The sequence below is a fragment of the Tamandua tetradactyla genome, chromosome 19, assembly GCF_023851605.1.
Source record: "Tamandua tetradactyla isolate mTamTet1 chromosome 19, mTamTet1.pri, whole genome shotgun sequence".
In the NCBI taxonomy this organism is placed as follows: Eukaryota; Metazoa; Chordata; class Mammalia; order Pilosa; family Myrmecophagidae; genus Tamandua; species Tamandua tetradactyla.
The window spans coordinates 39,570,942-39,588,936 of record NC_135345.1 but is presented as its reverse complement, the minus strand read 5'-3'; the positions used below and the strand labels follow the sequence as shown (position 1 = coordinate 39,588,936).

General features: G+C 40.2%; 1 protein-coding gene across 3 annotated transcripts in view; it reads right to left on the bottom strand.

The window, feature by feature from the left end:
* The window catches only part of TBC1D1 (TBC1 domain family member 1), a 246,463-nt gene that overhangs the window by 17,367 nt on the left and 211,101 nt on the right, over positions 1-17,995 (bottom strand). For all 3 annotated transcript variants that reach the window (XM_077136587.1, XM_077136588.1, XM_077136590.1), the window contains 2 exons: positions 9,818-10,062; positions 7,419-7,578 (listed from right to left, as the gene is read on the bottom strand). In XM_077136587.1, the coding sequence (XP_076992702.1) occupies positions 7,419-7,578; positions 9,818-10,062 (405 nt within the window). The remainder of the gene's footprint in view (positions 1-7,418; positions 7,579-9,817; positions 10,063-17,995) is intronic.

The following is a 17,995-nucleotide window of genomic DNA, read 5'->3' as shown; positions in this document are numbered from 1 at the left end:
AGTTTCCCTTGAAGATATTTCAGCTGCCCTGTTATTGTAGTAATGTATACTGGAACTCTATTTGAAACTCCCCATGATCTGAAAGTGCAATTTTCCTAGGGTGGGGGTAAATAATAAAAGCAAAGCACGTGGCCAGGAAGCAAACCTACATGCTATCTAAGCTTCCAGCCACCTTTGTCTTTGGTCAAGGGCAATCCCTCGCCTTCATTTTCTCCTAAGCAGTTGTAATCTCCAAGGAGTGATCCCCCACATTCCTATCAGGAATAGGCAGGAGGGAAATGAAGGATGAGCAGAACAAAAGCACAACCAGATTTTGCAAAAATATCCCTATATCAACACTGAAACATAGTAACTGAAAACCTGGGTTCTTTCTGGCCATATGAACAATCTTCTATTCCCCAATCTATTTCAGTCTTAATGAAATGATTCTTTGCATCTTTTATGATGCTACAGGTGGATTCTGTTTTTTTTTGACAAATCCTCAGTTTTTATATTCTACCTCCTCTTTCATTTTTTTGGTAGCACATCCTATAGAAAACAGCAGGAGCCTAATATGGCAGTGCCCTCCTTCATCGGGAGCAAGATGGGTCCTGTGTTTTAGATTTTTTTCCAAAGGTAAACACGATTAAAAGGTAAATAGAGCAAGCAGTCTTCCAGGATTCCTGGATCCCTATCCAAACCATAGAAATTAAAAAAAAAAAACAATAAAAACAAAAAGGAAGAGGCTATTTTACCTTCTGTGACACCCAGGCACAGGACTGGCACTCACTAGACTTGAGTTACAAGATAAGAGTTAAAGCATTGCTGGCAGCTGTTCTCCCAAGTAGCACAGACTTTATTCAAGGTGACCTATTAATTAATATATGCTGACTACAAGCTGAGAGATCCTTTACATATAAAATAGTGGAGAGCTAACAAAGGCCCATTTGTTTTTAGGGTTTATCCAGCCCTAAAGGCTTATAATGAAATGGGTTCCGGGCCAAAAAAGACTGCAGCGTTTGAATGGCGGGCTTTGGGATTTAAAACTAAGATATCTACCACCATGGACCAGAATAAACAACAGTTCATTAAGTCACTCATGCTAAATACATAAACGGTTTTTAAAAGCCTATATTTTTTTTGTGGTTCTACTAATAAAACAGTTTGTTTTTAAGTACTGGAAGATGGGATGGACTGTGCAAAAAAAAGAGCAGTTTTGCAAACTGACATCATAACCCGGCATTGTCTTCGAGTTCCCACTTCCTGCCCATAATCCAGCCCAAAGCCAGCTGAACACAAACCCACCGAGGACTGCAGGGGCTTGTGGAATCCAGGAGTTACACACACATGGCATCTCTATGCAGAATGTATAGGAAACTCCAAGACCCACCACTGACCATATATTACAGAGAAAAATATTCTGCTTTTATTGACTTCAGCTTTTACTTAGGAAGTCATTGTAATAAGTTTCATTGGCTCTGAATTAGTTCTGCACAATCAGGGCTGTCATTTCCAATGCAGAATTAGTTTGTATGTGTTTTAATGCCTCTTGCCCACTGATGCAGCCTAAGGAAAACTTCTTTTCTTGAGCTTCCTGGCCTTAGAGCCCCAGAATTATCTGCAGGCATCAGTGCAGGTGCATCTGGGCTGGAAGCAGTGAGAACCCCCTCAGTCCCCTCCCGCTCCGCTGCTTGTGGTACGGCCCAGCTTCCCTTGTTGACTTTTCTCCATACAACTGTGTAAATTGATGCTTATACTGTTTTCAACCCATTAACAGCACTTCTTTCTTCCCCTGTCAAGACCTAATCCATTCCATTACTCTGAAAATATAGTGAAGAATAATCAGAAAATGTAATGTGGACTAATGATTTTCTTTTTATTTCCTAAGAAAAGACAAAACACTGAAGTTATTGGCAAGAAAGACCAATGCTTACAGCCAGAGAACTTAGCTTTTGTGAGTCTTTTTTCAGTAAAGTAAGCATACACTTACTTTCAAGGCTTTTAATTCTGTTTTTTTTTTTAAACTGGTATAAAAACTTCATGAAATATCACTAATGGTCTGTTTAATGAGGATATAGTTTTTAGTACCTATTTTACTTCAATGAATATTTTTTCAGGGACAAAAATTAAAAATCAATTTGGGAAGGCAATTAATGAAAAAAGGGAAAGTCACTATTTTAAGAGCATGGATTTTTCTAGAAAAGCCAAGTGGGAAGTTCTTTAGCAGTTGCTGTGGATAGAAGAGCATAATAACAAGAGTAATAACGGTAATCAAGTGCTCTGGGGAGAAGGGGAAGGAAGAGGAAGAATCAATGCCCATTTATATTAAAAAGAAAGACTTTTTGGTTTCTAGGATTTCCGAAAATTAGATATGTGAGATGTCTCTGTAAAGTATGCCTAAAGTAGAATCACTCTCAATGTTTTTTAACTTTCCCTTTAAAATGTTCTCCAGGTCTAAAAAAAAATTCTAAATGTATGAGATTATAAGTTTCTGGCTATCAAGAGACTGACTATAAAATACTTGATATGTTATTAAGTATCACTTCTTTAGCAAGCTCCTCCTCCACCAAAAACAAAAAATACTTATATGTTATCTATTTATATGTTATAAAAAATTTTTAAAAGGTTGAATTGAAAAAAATATTACTTTCATTTTGAAGTGGAGAAAACAAACTGTGCAAGAATTCACGGTGCTCAAAGTGTATCACTAGTTCCAGAAATCCAGGAGAATGGCCTTGTTCCTCCTATCCCAAGACAGCCCTGAGAGTTGCGTGTGGACACCTATGTAACTTTGACAGAGACGATCTTCTGACAGTAAGCTGAGACAACAGGAGGAGGTTTTTGATGTGAACTGTCTGGGGTTACAGGAGGGGCACAGAGGTGGATGTGATCTGTGGCATTTGGAAGGATGAGGCTGGTAGCAGGAGTGAGATGTCAAGGCCGAAGGTGGGAGAACATGTCATAGAGGGGGCCCTCAAAGTCTTGTCAGGGTCTTCAAGAGAATGACTTCAGAGAGAATGAAGAGCCAAGGGCAAGGAAAGAGAGGGAGGGGAGGAGGAAATGAGTTTTAAGGAGCTATCAGTCACAAGCAAGGGATATTGAGGACGATGACTCAGCAGAAAACATATACCTGGGCTCTTTGGTCAAGCCTTAAAAATATCTGCTTTAGGGAGAGCCTTGTAAGAGAAACATCTTGGGGTGAATGAAAACAAAAACACAATTAATCCAGTGATAATCAAAAGTTAAACAGGGGATCTTGAAGCCAGTCAACCAAGGTGGTGGCTAAGACATACTAGGGTGCCATTCCCCTACAGAATATTTGAACAACCAGCAAAAACTGGCAGAGCCTACTTCCTCAAAACTCCAGAAAACAGTTAAAGATTTGCAGTAATAGGACATGTGCCAAATCAAGAAAACACAGCTTTAAATATGGGAGCAGAAAACGCATGCCCATGCCAGCCTCTCTACCCACCTCCCATCCCCCAACACAGTGTGGAACTGGTCTGTCCCCCCATTCTGGGTCCCTGGCCAGTTCCAGAAGGAGCAGGGTAAGCCCTATGCATATACTGGGGTGTCTTTAAGCCTGTGTCCTCGTTGGCTCACTCACCCAGAACTTGCTCTGCAAACAGAAGTAGACTACAGACAGCTAAAGTAGTATAAGAACCAATTAAGCCAAAGAGCCTGGGTTAAAGGATTACCTGCTTTAAGAAATGCAATAGAGCACTTGGGACGGGGGAAAGTCTATTTCATAAGAAATAGAGGGGACATTCAGATTTCTGTAAATAGGGAATTTCTAAGGCCAGGAAACAGCTAATACCCAGGACAAGACAAGTAATATGATACAGGCTGAGGGCCAGAAAGAAAAAAGGATGAAATAAGTGAACAAAGTCTAAGACCCAAATGGGACACCATCAAGCGTATAATATAAGCATTATGAGAGTTCCAGAATAAGAGAGGGAGAAGGGGATAAAGAAATAATGGCATAAAACTTTCCAAATTTAGTGAAAAACATGAATATGTACATTCAAAGAATCCCAAATGAATCCCCAGCAGAAACAATTTGAAGAGAACCATATCCAGACACATTGTAGTCAAACTACTGAAAGCTAAGAACACTGAGAGCTCTTTCTGAAAGCTGCCAGAGCAAACCAATGTGTTATATGCAAGGGAGCCCCATTACGATTAAGTGCTGATTTCCCATTCAAAACCATGGGCAAGAAGGCAGAGGGATGTATTTAAAGTTCTGAGAGTAAACAAATGCCATCAAAGAACTTAATGCTTTTAGGGGGACTATGTTTCAAAAATGAGGGAGAGATTAAGACATTCCAACATAAACAAAAGCTGAGGGAGTTTGTCACCACTAGACCTGTCCTACAAGCAAAGAGGTTTTTCAGACTAAAAGAAAAGGACATTAGACAGTGAATTCAAGTGTCATAAAGAAATAAAAAAACTCTGTATGGGTAATTTTAAATGCCAGTTTGATGATGATATATTTTTTGACATATAACTCTATATATCTTACAGGCTCTAAAAGGCAAATGCATAAAAACTAATGATAAATGTATGATTTTGGACATACTAATAAGGTCACTGATAAAAGGATCAATTCAACAAGAAGATATAATAATTATAAATATATATACACCTAATAGAAAGCAGCCAAAATATGTGAAGGAAATATTGTCAGATTTATAGGGAGAAACAGACAGTTCTACATTAATAGTAGGAGACTTCAATACATCTCTTTCAATGATGGATATAACATCTAGAGAGATGATTAATAAGGAAAAAGAAGACGAATATTTTATACCAACTAGTCTTAACAAACAAATATAGAACATGTCACCTAACAGCAACAGAATACATATTCTTCTCTAATACACATGGATCATCCTCCAGATATAGACTATATATAGGCCATATTTATATAGATCACATATCTTTGATGAGAAAATGAGTCTCAATATATTTCAAAACACTGAATCATACAATTCAGTATTTCTTTAACAACAATGGAATGAACTAGAAGTAAACAATAGAGGGAAATTAAACAATACATGCTTAACCAATGGGTCAAAGAAGAAGTCACAAAAGAAATTAGGAAACATCTTGAGGTGAAAACAAAACACAAAAAACAAAACTTATGGGATGCAGCAAAGACAGTGCTGAAAGGGAAATTTATAGCTCTAAATGTTTACATTCAGAAATGAAGATAGACCTCAAATCAGAGACCTAATCTCACAGCTGGAGAAACTAGAAAAAAAGTGAACAGAAGGAAGGAAATAACAGAGATTAGAGTGGAGGTCAAGGAAATAGAGAATTTTTTAAAAAATCAAGAGAATCAGTGAAACCAAATGTTGATTCTTGAAAAGATCAATAAAATTGACAAACCTTTAGTTAGAATGACAAAGAAAAAAAAAGAGATGTTCCAAATAACTAAAATAAAAAATGAAATAGTGGTATTACTACCAATCCCACAGAAATAGAAAGGATACTATGAATAACTATACGCCGACAAGTTAGATAGTCTATATGAAGTGGAAAAATTCCTAGAAACACACACACTATGTACGCTGACTGAAGGGGAAATAGAAAATTTCAGCAGACCAATAACAGGCAACAGCTCTGAATCAGTAAACAAAAACTTTCCAACAAAAAAAGTCAAGGACTAGATGGATTCACTGGTGAATTTTAACAAATATTATAAGAGAAATTAACACCAATCCTGCTCAAAATCTTTCCAAATACTGAAGAGGAGGAAACATTGCTGAACTCATTCTATGAGGCCAATATCACCCTAATACCAAAGCCCAATAAAGACAATAAAGGAAAACAAAATTACAGAATAACCCTTATATAGATGCAAAAACACTTCAAGAAAATACCAGCAATCCAAATCCAACAGCATATAAAAAGAATTATACACCATGATCAAACCACAATGGTGGTTCAACATAACAAAATCAATTAATGTAATATACCACATTAATAAAATAAAGTGGAAACCATGGGATCACCTCAATTGATGAAGAAAAGGCATATGAAAAAATCCAGTACCTCTTCTTGATAAAAACACTTAGAAAACTAGGAACAGAAGGAAACTTCCTCATCATGATAGGGAGCATATTTAAAAAATTGACATCAAACTCAAGGGTGAAAGACTGAAAGCTTTCCCTGTAAGATCAGGAACAAGACAAAGATGTCTACTGTCACCAATGTTATTAAATATTTTCCTGGACATTCCAGCCAGAGCAGTTAGGCCAGAAAAATAAAGAAAAGGCATTCAAATCATAAAAGAAGTAGTAAAGTTTTCCCCATTTGCAGATGACATGATCTTACATATAGAAAATCCTGAAAAATGCACAACACAGGCACTAGAGCTAATAAATACATTCAGCAAAGTTGCAGGGTCCTAGATCAACACACAAACATCAGCAGTGTTCCTATAAACTAGTCATTAAGAATGTGAAGAGGAAAATAAGAGAAAAATTACATTTATAATAGCAATTAAAAGAATCAAATATCTAGGAATAAATCTAACCAGGGATGTAAAGGACTTGTATGCAGAAAACTACAAAATATTGCCAAAAGAAATTAAAGAAGACCTTAATAGATGGAGTGCATATCGTGTTCATGAATTAAAAAACTAAATATTGTTAGGATGTTAAGTCCACCCAAAGCAATTTATAGATTCAACACAATCTGTATGGATGAATGGATCAAAATTCCAACAGCCTTCTTTGAAGAAGTGGAAAAGCCAATCATCGAATTTATATAAAGGGTAAGGTGCCCCAAATAGGCAAAATCACCTTGAAAAATAACAATGTTAGAGGACTCACACTTCCTGACTATAAAGCTTATTACAAAGCTATAGTAATCAAAATAGCATGGTATTGGCACAGGGACAGACATATAATAGAGAGCTCAGAAACAAACCCTCACATCTATGGCAAATTAATTTTTGACAATTTGTCAAGTCTACTCAATGTAGACTCTTCAACAAATGTTGCTAAGGAAACTGGATATCCATATGCAAGAGAATGAATGTAGGACCCTACCCCACACCATACACAAAAATTAACTCAAATTTAACTCAAAATGGATCAAGGACCTAAATATAAGAACTCAAGCTACAAAACTCGTAGAAGAAAACATACGGAAGCATCTTTAGGACACTGTGGTAGGCAGTGACTTTTTTAGACTTTACACCAAAAACACATACAACAAAAGAAAATATACAAAATAGAACTTCATAAAAATTAAAAACATTTTTGCATCAATGAATTTCATCATGAAAGTAAAAAGACAATGTACAGAATGGGAGAAAAATATTTGAAAATCACATATCCAACTAAGAGCTTTATATCCAGAATATATAAGGAAATCCTACACTCAACAACAAAAGGCATGAGAATGCCAGCTGTGGCAAATAGACTTACCAAAGACTCTGGCTACAAATCCCAGTGGAAACTGTGAGGCAAATGCTGTGAGAAACCAGGGGGCAGCATAGAGGCTGGGGCCAATCTCGTGTTCTTCTAGGTGATTGTAGAGGTCGCGATGGTAATCGTGAAGAAGCCTCGAGAGCTGGTACATCTGGATCTGCAGGAATAGATGCCCAGGTATGTTTAGAATTAGATATCTGCTATGGGTATAAAACTATTTATCCTACTCAAGGGAATGCTTCCAAGAATACTGTTAATTTTTAAGAGAGGAATTATTAGAAGCTTAGAAATTCAATTTAGAGATTTAATTTAACTGACCTCAGCTAACTGATCCAGCAGGTGCTTACGGGGCGCCTACTGTCTGTGAGGCACTGAGCTAGGTGTAGGTTCTGGAGCACGTTGGGCCTTCTCCTCCCAGCCACTTCCTTTCTTTTTATTGCTCCCTTGTGTTTTTTGGATAGGAAAATCTAAACATCTGCCTTCTGCAAACATTTCATAAATTCTCTTACAAATATGCATTCTTAGCAAAATTCAAACCTGGGGGAATTAGAAATAAAGAGCCAGCCTCCCTGCTAAAAGCGAATTGAGGACATTTTAGGATTCTGTAGAGGGATTCTATTGTGCATGCTCATTTGGTCAATTCCTTCTGGAACTCCTGAAATATTCACTAGGCAGGACAAGTGTGATTTCTGTAAATTTATAACATAGGAAACACATAGATACTGTACAAGTTAAAATAAGAAAACACCTTGTTTATCCTAAGATGAAGGAAATAACTTTTTCCAACTAAAGTTGAACTTCAACTTAAAGCATTTCCCCTTCCAAGAGTGATATGGTTCTGGGTAGAAGCTCTCTCCAGCTCCCAGTAACCCCATGATGAGTTCCTGGGCTCACGGAGGTCCTGGAAGTGGCCCAGATTTGTATAGTCATGGCCGGAGTTTAAAAAAAAAAAATTGGAGAAGGACAAGACCCCAAGTTGCTACAAGCTGGACATGTACAACCCAAACCAGAAGAAGAGGAGATTATTTTCAGAGGCTCAGACAGCACAATCCCCTTAAGCACCAGTGGTGACTCTTCCATTTAGGAAAGAGACTAATCAACCAGGGCCACCAGCACAAAAGGAAATGTGTGTTGTGATACTAAATTATACATAACTCTGTTTCTCTCAGGTGACAGGTACCCGACATTAGAGCTAATTGGGAGAAAGCTGGGAAGTGTTCTGGGTCAACATCTTTTGGTGAAGGAAAGAGCTTCTTTTTATGAGATTCTTTTCATGTGGCTCATAGTCATTCAAAGTGAAAGGATTTTTAGCCCCATAATTTGGTGTTTTGAATAATTTCTTAGCTTACAAGTATTCTTCCCAAGGATACCTTCGAGGCTCTGATCCACAATATCTTGTTGGTAAATGAATACATAAACAACTTCTCCAATGTTCTAAGGAACATTTAGAAATATTCTGAAAGCAGGATACAGGGTTCTGCCCACCCCGAGAGGCTGCAGGAGTGGCACTGGACGCTTGGAACATGCTGCTTTATCTTTTAAAAAAAATTTTTTATGCTGTTTATTTATCTTTTGATGTGAATCTGATGCTACTCATTCACTCAACAAATACTGACTGGGTGTCTAGTTTATCTCAGGTACTTTCCTAGGAACTAAGGCCACAGTTCAAAGATTGGTGCCTCTCCTCTCACATGCTAAGGGAAAGCAGAAAATAAACAAGTAGACAAACAAAAAGTTCATATCAGACAGTAGGAATTTTTAATGCAAAAGAAATGTAACCATATGTGATAGAGTGTCAGGGGCAGGAGGGCAGCCAGGGAGACCATGGCATTGAGGGGGTCAGTAAGGGCTTCTTCTAGGATGTGATATTTGTGCTAAAGCTTGGATGACAAGGAGTCAGGTGAAGCTGAGGGCCGGGGGAGCATCTATGGCAGAAGGAGTAGCAAATGCAAAGGCTATGAGACAGGAATTAGATCCCCTGGAGACAGTTTAATGAAGGATAAGGGTTGTTCATTCAGTGTTCCTTGGGAGATGGTATTTGGCAAGGGAGTAAGAGGGAGCACTCTGGACTCAGGCAGGCCTGAGTTTAAATCCCAGCTCTGCCACCAGGTTATGTGACCTCTCTGAGCCTTAGTTTTCCCACCTATAAACTGAGCCAATTAATAGTATCTTCCTGAGGGTTAATGTGTGATAAAAGCATATGAAACAGTTGGCAAAATGCCTAGCCCAGAGTAAGTTATCAGCAATGGCAGCTATTCCAATGTTAACTGATGGGGGGAAAGTTCCTTGGATATACCTGGGAAGGGATAACAGACATTCTTGCCATTTGTCTATTATCAGCTACTGATTGATCCAACAGGTGTTTGTCTGTCAGAGACACAAGGAATGCTCTATACCTGTAAAATAATCATGTCTGGCCGATACTGTTTCCGCAGGCCCATGTCAAACATCAGAAACTTGAGCATTTTAAACGCCTCCTCCTCACTCATATGAAGCAACAGAACACCTGCCACAAAGCTGAGACCTTGGCAATATCCTACTTCCTGGTCTAGAAGCGAGTAAGCCTTCAAAATGTTGTAAAGTGACAGCTGCCCTGCTCCAAGCTGGGCAGAGAAGTACGGATGTGTCGGAAAGGTTCGCCCTGTGAAAACAACACACATTAGTTGTAATAAAAAAGGACACTTACTGAACCAGAAATCCAATATGCTTTGGGTTAAAACAACAAATCTTTAGAAGTTGGATCATATTATAAATCAGTCTTTAAAACTACCTCTCTTCCATAAAAAAAAAAAAAAGTCACTGGGTTGTTCTTGGAATAATGTTTCTCATTAAAAATGCACAATTATACATGCTCATGTGTGTGTGTATGTGGTAACAGCTCAGATGAAAGAAACTAGAAACACCTTTAGTTCTGCAAATGTCTGGATTTCAATATAAAACAAAAAGAAACTTTTTGAGCTTCTGAACGTAATCTCTAATTCAACCAATGCCCTATTCCAACATCATTTCATTGCAGTCTCAAAAACTTACCTTACTATAGACACTCCCTTGATCAGCTTTTCTTCAACACTGCATATTTTGCCTGCAAATGTTTCACAACCCATGCATATTTCTGTACTTTTTTAAACCACAGGCAATGTTTTGAAATGGATTTAGGAGCAGCAAGTGTTTTCTTTTGCAAAACATTTACTTCCAGAAAGAGGTTAAAAAAAAAAAAGCTGCCAATATCCTGATTATTTTCACACAAAAAAGCTGTTTTTCAGATGAGGCCTAAAGATTTCTTTTATCCAGGTGGCTTTTGTGGTTGATACCTGGCAAATCCCACCTCAATCTCTCTTTCTGGAATGTGGCTGATGGGGAAATGTGTGTTTCCAGAGAGCAGAAAAGTTCCTGATCAAGAGGAGGAAGGTGTGGCGCCAACCAGCTGGGAGTGAGGGTCAAGCCTGGACCCACATTTGATTTATGGCCTTGCCTGGATCAGCAAAGGAAGGAGATGAATCTACACTATAGGTCAATTATTCACCTTAAATATTTTGTCTCGACAACGGGAGGACACATTCATGTGTTCTTCCTCAGCCTTATGAGAAAGCATTTAATCAGTTCAGATGAGTTTTATCTGAACTTGAATAAGAGGACAGCAGGAGACTTCCAACTACACTTCTGATTTCTAATCCACTTTTCTTGCCCCAACAAAACTTCCCACCAAAACGTCCTGCACATGTCATCCCACTGCTAGAAAGCAATCAATAGCTCCCAACAGTGCTCAGAGAGCAGATTCACCACTCTAGTAGCCTGGAGATCTGTGTACTTACCTCCCGCTTACCCTCCCAGGGCTTAACCTACAAACATCAGAGTGTGGGCCATAGTGGCTCTGAACCTCTCCGAGTTGTGTAAAAACTTGAATATTGTGAGTATGAGTAGGTGTAGTTATGCCTGTGCATTTACAACTCAACTCAGACATGTACAACTCAACTGCAACACGGGTCACTTACGTAATTTAAATTTTTCTAGCAGCCACATTAGAAAAGGCCACATCAGAAAAGAAACAGGTGGAATTTCTAAGGTTTTTTTTAACCCAACATATCCAAAATGTTATAATTTCAACATGTGATCAATTTTAATGAGACTTTTTGTTTTCTTTTCTTCGTACTAAATCTTTGAAATCCCACCTGTACTTACACTCATAGCATATCTCAACTGGAACCAGCCTTGTTTCAAGGGCTCAACATGTGGCCAGGGGCTGCCTGGCTAGACAGTGCAAGCAAATGGCTTCCTTAAATTCACAGAAGGCCAGGACAGAAACCCAGGACCCTCTGCATCCTGCTGCCCCAGCCGCCTCTCGGCCAGCAGAGCTCTTCCCCACTGCCGTGGTTTTGCTCACCACCCTGCCCCGGCTGGGAATCCACTGCATGCCACCCCCCTTTCCATCCTTCTTGGGGTCTCAAATAGGTGCAGGTGGTGGATCACACAGGAACCAGGGGCACGGAGGAGCACCAGGCATGGTGTGGTTACTTTAAATTTAACCCATCAATGCTGTCATTCCTGCTAATCAGACACCCTCTCGTATCAGATCCTATTCCAGACCAAAATAACAGCTCATGCTGCTTGACCCTGCCTGTGTGCGGGGAGGGGCCTGGTAGGCTGACAAGCGACCTAAGCCCATTGACCATTCAACAGCTGTCAGTTTTGGCAGCAGGGCCGGCTTTGTGAGCGGGGGTCCAGTGTAGAGAAAAGCTCTTGAGAAAAGATTTTCTGGGAACTGGGGAAAGACAGCCATTGTTGGCTTGTGCCTCCAGCTCACAAGCACGAGCGTGGCAGGGGAGCAGAATGTGCAAACAACTGGCCCAAGTCCCAAGTCCCACCAAGCTTTAGTCCTGCAAATATCTGGAGTTCAAAAGAAAACAAATAAACAAAAATGCTTTTGAAATTCAGCTAAAACAACAAGTCCTCTACCTCCTCAACAAAGCTTTACCCAGAGGGTTCTGGGTCTTTGACACTTTCTGTGTGCCTCCCATAGGGCACTTCACTCAGGGATACTGCCTCCTACTGGGTGCTTCTTTTACGTATGTATGTCCTCTACCAGTCCCAGTGTGTGTTCTTGGGCTCTTCAGAGCTAAATTCTCAGGCCTCTATTTCTGCCTTGAAAGTGGAATAGGTCTGCACTTCCAGGGGCTGTTGGGAGGGTTAAATGGAAGAAGCTGTATAAAACACCTGGTGGGATGCAGCCTGCATCACAGGCATTTATAAATGATGGCTATTGGGATGGGCACTCCAAATGACCACCAAGCCTGCTTTCTGAGAAACAGGTTTACTCATGGAAAAGCTTATTTCAAGAAGCAGCTCACAATGGCAGACCTGATGTTTTCACTGAAGAATATTCAGACTCACTTGAAACTATTAACACAATTATTCATCAAATCTGTACTAAGTGCTCTCCATATGCCAGGAACTGTGCTACTGAGATGAGGCACTTTTTTTTTGCCCCTAAGGGAAAAGAGAGAAATCTAAATAATTAAATTACGTATTGCTTATAGGCCTAGCACAGGTTGCCAGGGAACAAAAAAGAAATGGCCCCTGCCTTCATGGGGCTTTCTTGCCAGTGGGAAAGAAAATTTAAACAACTGACTGTATCGATGATTCTCTTCCATCATGTGGCACGGAGCTCTGCAAGGGAGAGGCACCCAGCACCCCGTATGCTGATAACTGGGGGGGTCTGGTCCAGAGAGGGCAGGGTTCGGGGAAGGCTGTTCGGAGGAAGTGACTCTTTGGCTGACCTCGGGCACAGAAGTAGACCATGAACGAGGCAGAGGAGGGGAAGGCACGCCAGGCAGCGGAAACCACAAGGGCGAAAGCATGGCCAGCCGAGGGAATGGCGGAAGGGTCTGGGGAATGGACATGGGGAGAGAAGCAGAATCCACAGGCGAAGGGCTGTGATGCCAGACTGACAATGTGCTACAGCTCCTAAAGGCAAAGGGATTCGGCAGAGGCGATCGAGGCCATTAGAGACACAAGGAGCATCCGTAAAATGGGGGCAGCTCGCAGGACAATCCAAATGGAAAAAAAGACAAGTAAGAGGGATGTAAGGTGGAAAACTGCCATCAGCGCCTTGGTCGTTAACTGAGAGAGAAGGGACCGGATTTACTCCTGAGACAGGATTAGGAGAGAGAGGTGACTGTAGACTGACTTTTGAATCTCTAACTTGATAAACTAGGTGATTAATAAAAATAAGAATAAAGGGAATTTCATATGTGATCAAATTACTACAGGTCCACAATCTCTCATGCAAAACCCTCAGGGGAAGTCCATTTTAGAATTCTGAATTTTTGAATTTTAGAAAAGTAACCTGGAGCATCTGTTATTTATGACATAACCCCTAGCAGGATCGAAGATAGCACTCCATAATCAAACACATTTATAATTTCGCAGAGAAATACATGAAACGCCACACTAAGGAGAACATCAAAGACTGCAAATAGTCTCATGGCAGTTTTTGCCACTAAATGAGTTCAGGTCTGATCACACTTTGTCAAAAATGGGCTACAGAAAATTTGGTCTCCATAGCCTTTGGGCATCTGGCATTACAGATTAAGGATTATGGCCCTGTATTAATTTCTATTACAACATAATAGAAATAGGGTGAGAAGACAAATTCAAATATTTTTAGTGTGCTTTTTCCGCTTCCAAATGCAAAGCTTTAATTAGGCTCAGCAAGTATTATCCAACATTGTTACTGAGTTCTCACTTTTGCTGATAGGGATAATTACCTACAAAGAAGGGATTCCAGAAGTAAATAAAAAGTTTAGAGCCACTGAGGAGGAACAGTGAGATTGTTTTAAGACCTGGCCGCAGAAACCCTTGAGAAGAAAAGGGAAGGCAGTGGGTACGGTGGGTGCTCCCTCTGCTGGACATCGAGCACCGACTTCTCAGGCTCTAACTCATCTCACCCATGTGGTAAGCAGGGTACATATCATACTCCCCATTTCCAATAGCTGAGAAAAAACTTTTTTTAAACTCAGCTAAAACATCCTGCTTAAAACATATGACTTATGAGTGCTAACGAATGGCCAGAGACCCTTCCTCTGTTAATATGCCAGTGAGATGATGTAATAAAGTCCAAAGAGCCTAGCCAGGGATTCCAACCCCAGCTCGTGTGACTTCCAATATAAGCTCTCTGAGCAGCAGCTTCCTCATCTTTAAAATGGGCAGAATACATACTTTGCAGACTAGGAAGTTCATGTATAAGGATTGGCACTCATTCAACAAATGGTTGCTATAATGGTATTTGATTATAGGCAGCAGTCTTCTGATACACCATACATATTATAAAAATCCAGTTTGCAACCAACACAGACAAAAGAAATGACACCTGTGGCAGTTAGATTTCGTTGTCAACTTGGCCAGGTGAAGGCGCCTAGTTCTGTTGCTGTGGACATGAGCCAATGGCATGTGAATCTCATCTATTGCTGATTACATCTGCAGTTGGCTAGGAGGCGTGCCTACTGCAATGAATGATGTTTGACTTAATTGGCTGGTGCTTAAATGAAACAGCGGAGTGTAGCACAGCCCAAGCAGCTCGGCATTCCTCATCTCAGCACTCGTAGCTCAGCCCAGGCCTTTGGAGGTGCAGAAAGGAATCACCCTGGGGAAAGTTGTTGGAACCCCGAGACCTGGAAAGAAGGCCAGCAGAGATTACCCTGAGCCTTCCCACGTAAGAAAGAACCTCAGATGAAAGTTAGCTGTCTTTCCTCTGAAGAACTAACAAAATAAATCCCCTTTTATTAAAAGCCATCTCTGGTGTGTTGCATTCCGGCAGCTAGCAAACTAGAACACCCATACACAATGGTTTTGTAGTAGGAATGCAAAATAATTTATATTTCACGATAGAGGAACAACCCCCCCCAACCATTTCTCTATTAATTAATGCACCCCATGAACCTGAAGAATTCTTTCCAACAAACCGACTTCCAGAGGCAAAAGAAAGTTCTGTTCCAATAACAGATTTTCACATATTTGAAATTCACAAATATACGGCATCGAAAGCTGCTATGAATTCCAAATAATTATAATCACCATCTAGATTCACTGAAACAGCTGGGAACCCCAAACTTTCAAGACCTTTAGTTATTACAAAAACCAGTCAAGTTTTTTTACGCTGCAGAATTTCAGAAACTGGAATTAGTTTCCTCTAACCAAGAAATCTGTTCTGCACACACTTGACCAAGCTAAAAAATTTTTTTCCAGTGTGTTCCAAGAGATGCACAAATGCAATTTCTTGTCCCACCGAGTGCTAGGAATCAGCACTGCAAGACAGGCCCTTGCGTCCACACCCAGGCTGGGAACAGCCATGTGCCTCTGGCCTTTGGCTCCTGATGGACTGGAAAAGAGTGCCACTCACCCATTCTGTGTAACAGAGGCTTTGTTTCATACTAAATTATACAACAGATAAAAGGGATTGAATGAAGAAAATATAAGATTCCAGCTGATTCTATTAAGCCAGACGTTAAAGAGATTTGTAAACATGTAAGAACAATGGTGTGCTTCTCACCAAACTTTTTTTTTGGGGGGGTATATGGTCATATTTCATAACAATGTTTATATGTAGGAGTTTGTTACTGTTGTTTTTAAATGAATCAATACATAAAAATTCTTAATTATTTTCAGTTCTAATTTCTCATATGGTAGATACTGATAGAAATAATGCATGTAAACAAAAGCTGTTTGGACAACAAATAATTTTTATGGAAGAGAAGGGATCCTGACACCAAATGTTTGGGAACCATTGTTCCAGTCTAACCACAACTTATCACCTTAATGAGGACATTCCAAGTAAAGAGGGGGAGGCACACCACATGCTCCTTGAATCATACAGAATGGACCAGTCCAATTAAAAATGGACAATCCACATTCATATAAACTAGTGCTAAATACAAACAACCCTCCAACAGCAATTTAGAAGGTACTAAGCTAGCACTGAGAAGGGGGGAAAAGGCATTTTTTAAAGACCATACATGTGTTTGAATGGATATGCTCATCTTCAGCAGGGGCCCTGAGTCTTGGACAGTGCACAGATGATAAAATTTTTAAACCCTTGTATCACACAAAACACACTGACTGTAAGGAAAGTGTTGTGTATTGTTTTGTTTGGGAAAGAGTCTGGACTAAGTCTCCAATTCAACAAATGGGCTATCGAAGGCTACGCACTTCCCAGGAGAAGCACGCTTTTCTAGAAGCCTCCAGCTTAGGAAAAATACTTCATTTCTGCCAACCTAGAGTAAAATGAGGCAATATCTATGTAACCTGTCCTAAAAAACATATCCAGCTACGAGTTCTGCCTCTTTAGACTGTATTTTATCATTTATCACGAAGTAGAGAAATATAGACCTTTTAAATTTCTCTCTACAGCACAGTCTACCTTCATATACAAAATGAGAACGGGAGTCATAAGTGGAGAGAGTCAAACATGAGCACAAAGACACCCCCCACCTCGCTCACGTTACGTAGACATGTAATGGTTTCTGTCTTGGGGGGTTAAGTGGAGAAACATCCTGGTAAGACCTGTAAAGCGATTCATAATTCAGACATATTTCTCAAAGACGGAGAACTTATTTTTCATAAAGTGCCCCACGGTTTAAGGGTTCCTAAGGAATTTCACTCAGCCAAATGCTGTTTTTCAGCATGAATCTTTTTCTGTCTCCATAACTTTGAGGTGAAGAGGAGCCTTCATCCAGCCGGTTTCAATATTTAACTGCATCAGAATCGCCCGAGGTCTTGTCAAACACACACACCCCAGGCCCCTCACCCAGAAATTCTTAATCAGCAGAGAGTGAGGGGCGGTGGCCTCAGGACAGTGTGTGGCTTTTTTACAGACTCCTCAATGGATCCTGCAGGTGATACCTACATCTCGCTGTGAGAAACACCATCCCAATCTTGGCACGTCCTGCCCCGACTCTATTCAGAGGCCCCTTGGATTAATTTTGGGCAAGACCCACGGTCCTCTAAGCTTTGTTTACTCTGCTGCAGCTGCTTCAAGGGGCCAGAGGTCTCTCACTGCACACACAGGGCCACCTGCAAGGCTATTCATTCTTGCAATGGCTCGGAACAGTTGACTAACAAGTTTCTTTCTTTTGTTCCTTTCACAAAGAGCCTGGAGACTTCTGCATCCCAAGGGAGTGGTACTGGTCAATCAGAAATCTCACCCTGACCCTCTAACTCCCTAGGGAATCTTAGTTTCCTCATTTGCAGAAGGAAGAGTAACCCTACAATCAAATGATCTCCGAGGTTCCCTTCTGGCTGAGGATGTGACCTAAGATTTTCTTAAACTGTCACATTTAGCTCTCAGCAGAGTTTGAAATGAGAGGTGAAAGAAACAAAGATCCTCAAATGATTCCACACAATTTTTAGTTAAATAACTTGGTCATCAGTTGTTCAGTATCTGCCTTCCCCACTGGAATGTGTGCTTCCTAGAGTGCCTGCATTACAACAGGTGCTCAAGAAACACCTACGGAATTACCATTGCATGGCCTGGTTGGAGAGGTTAAGAAGGGAGAGCTCTCCTGCAAGCAGATTATTTTTTA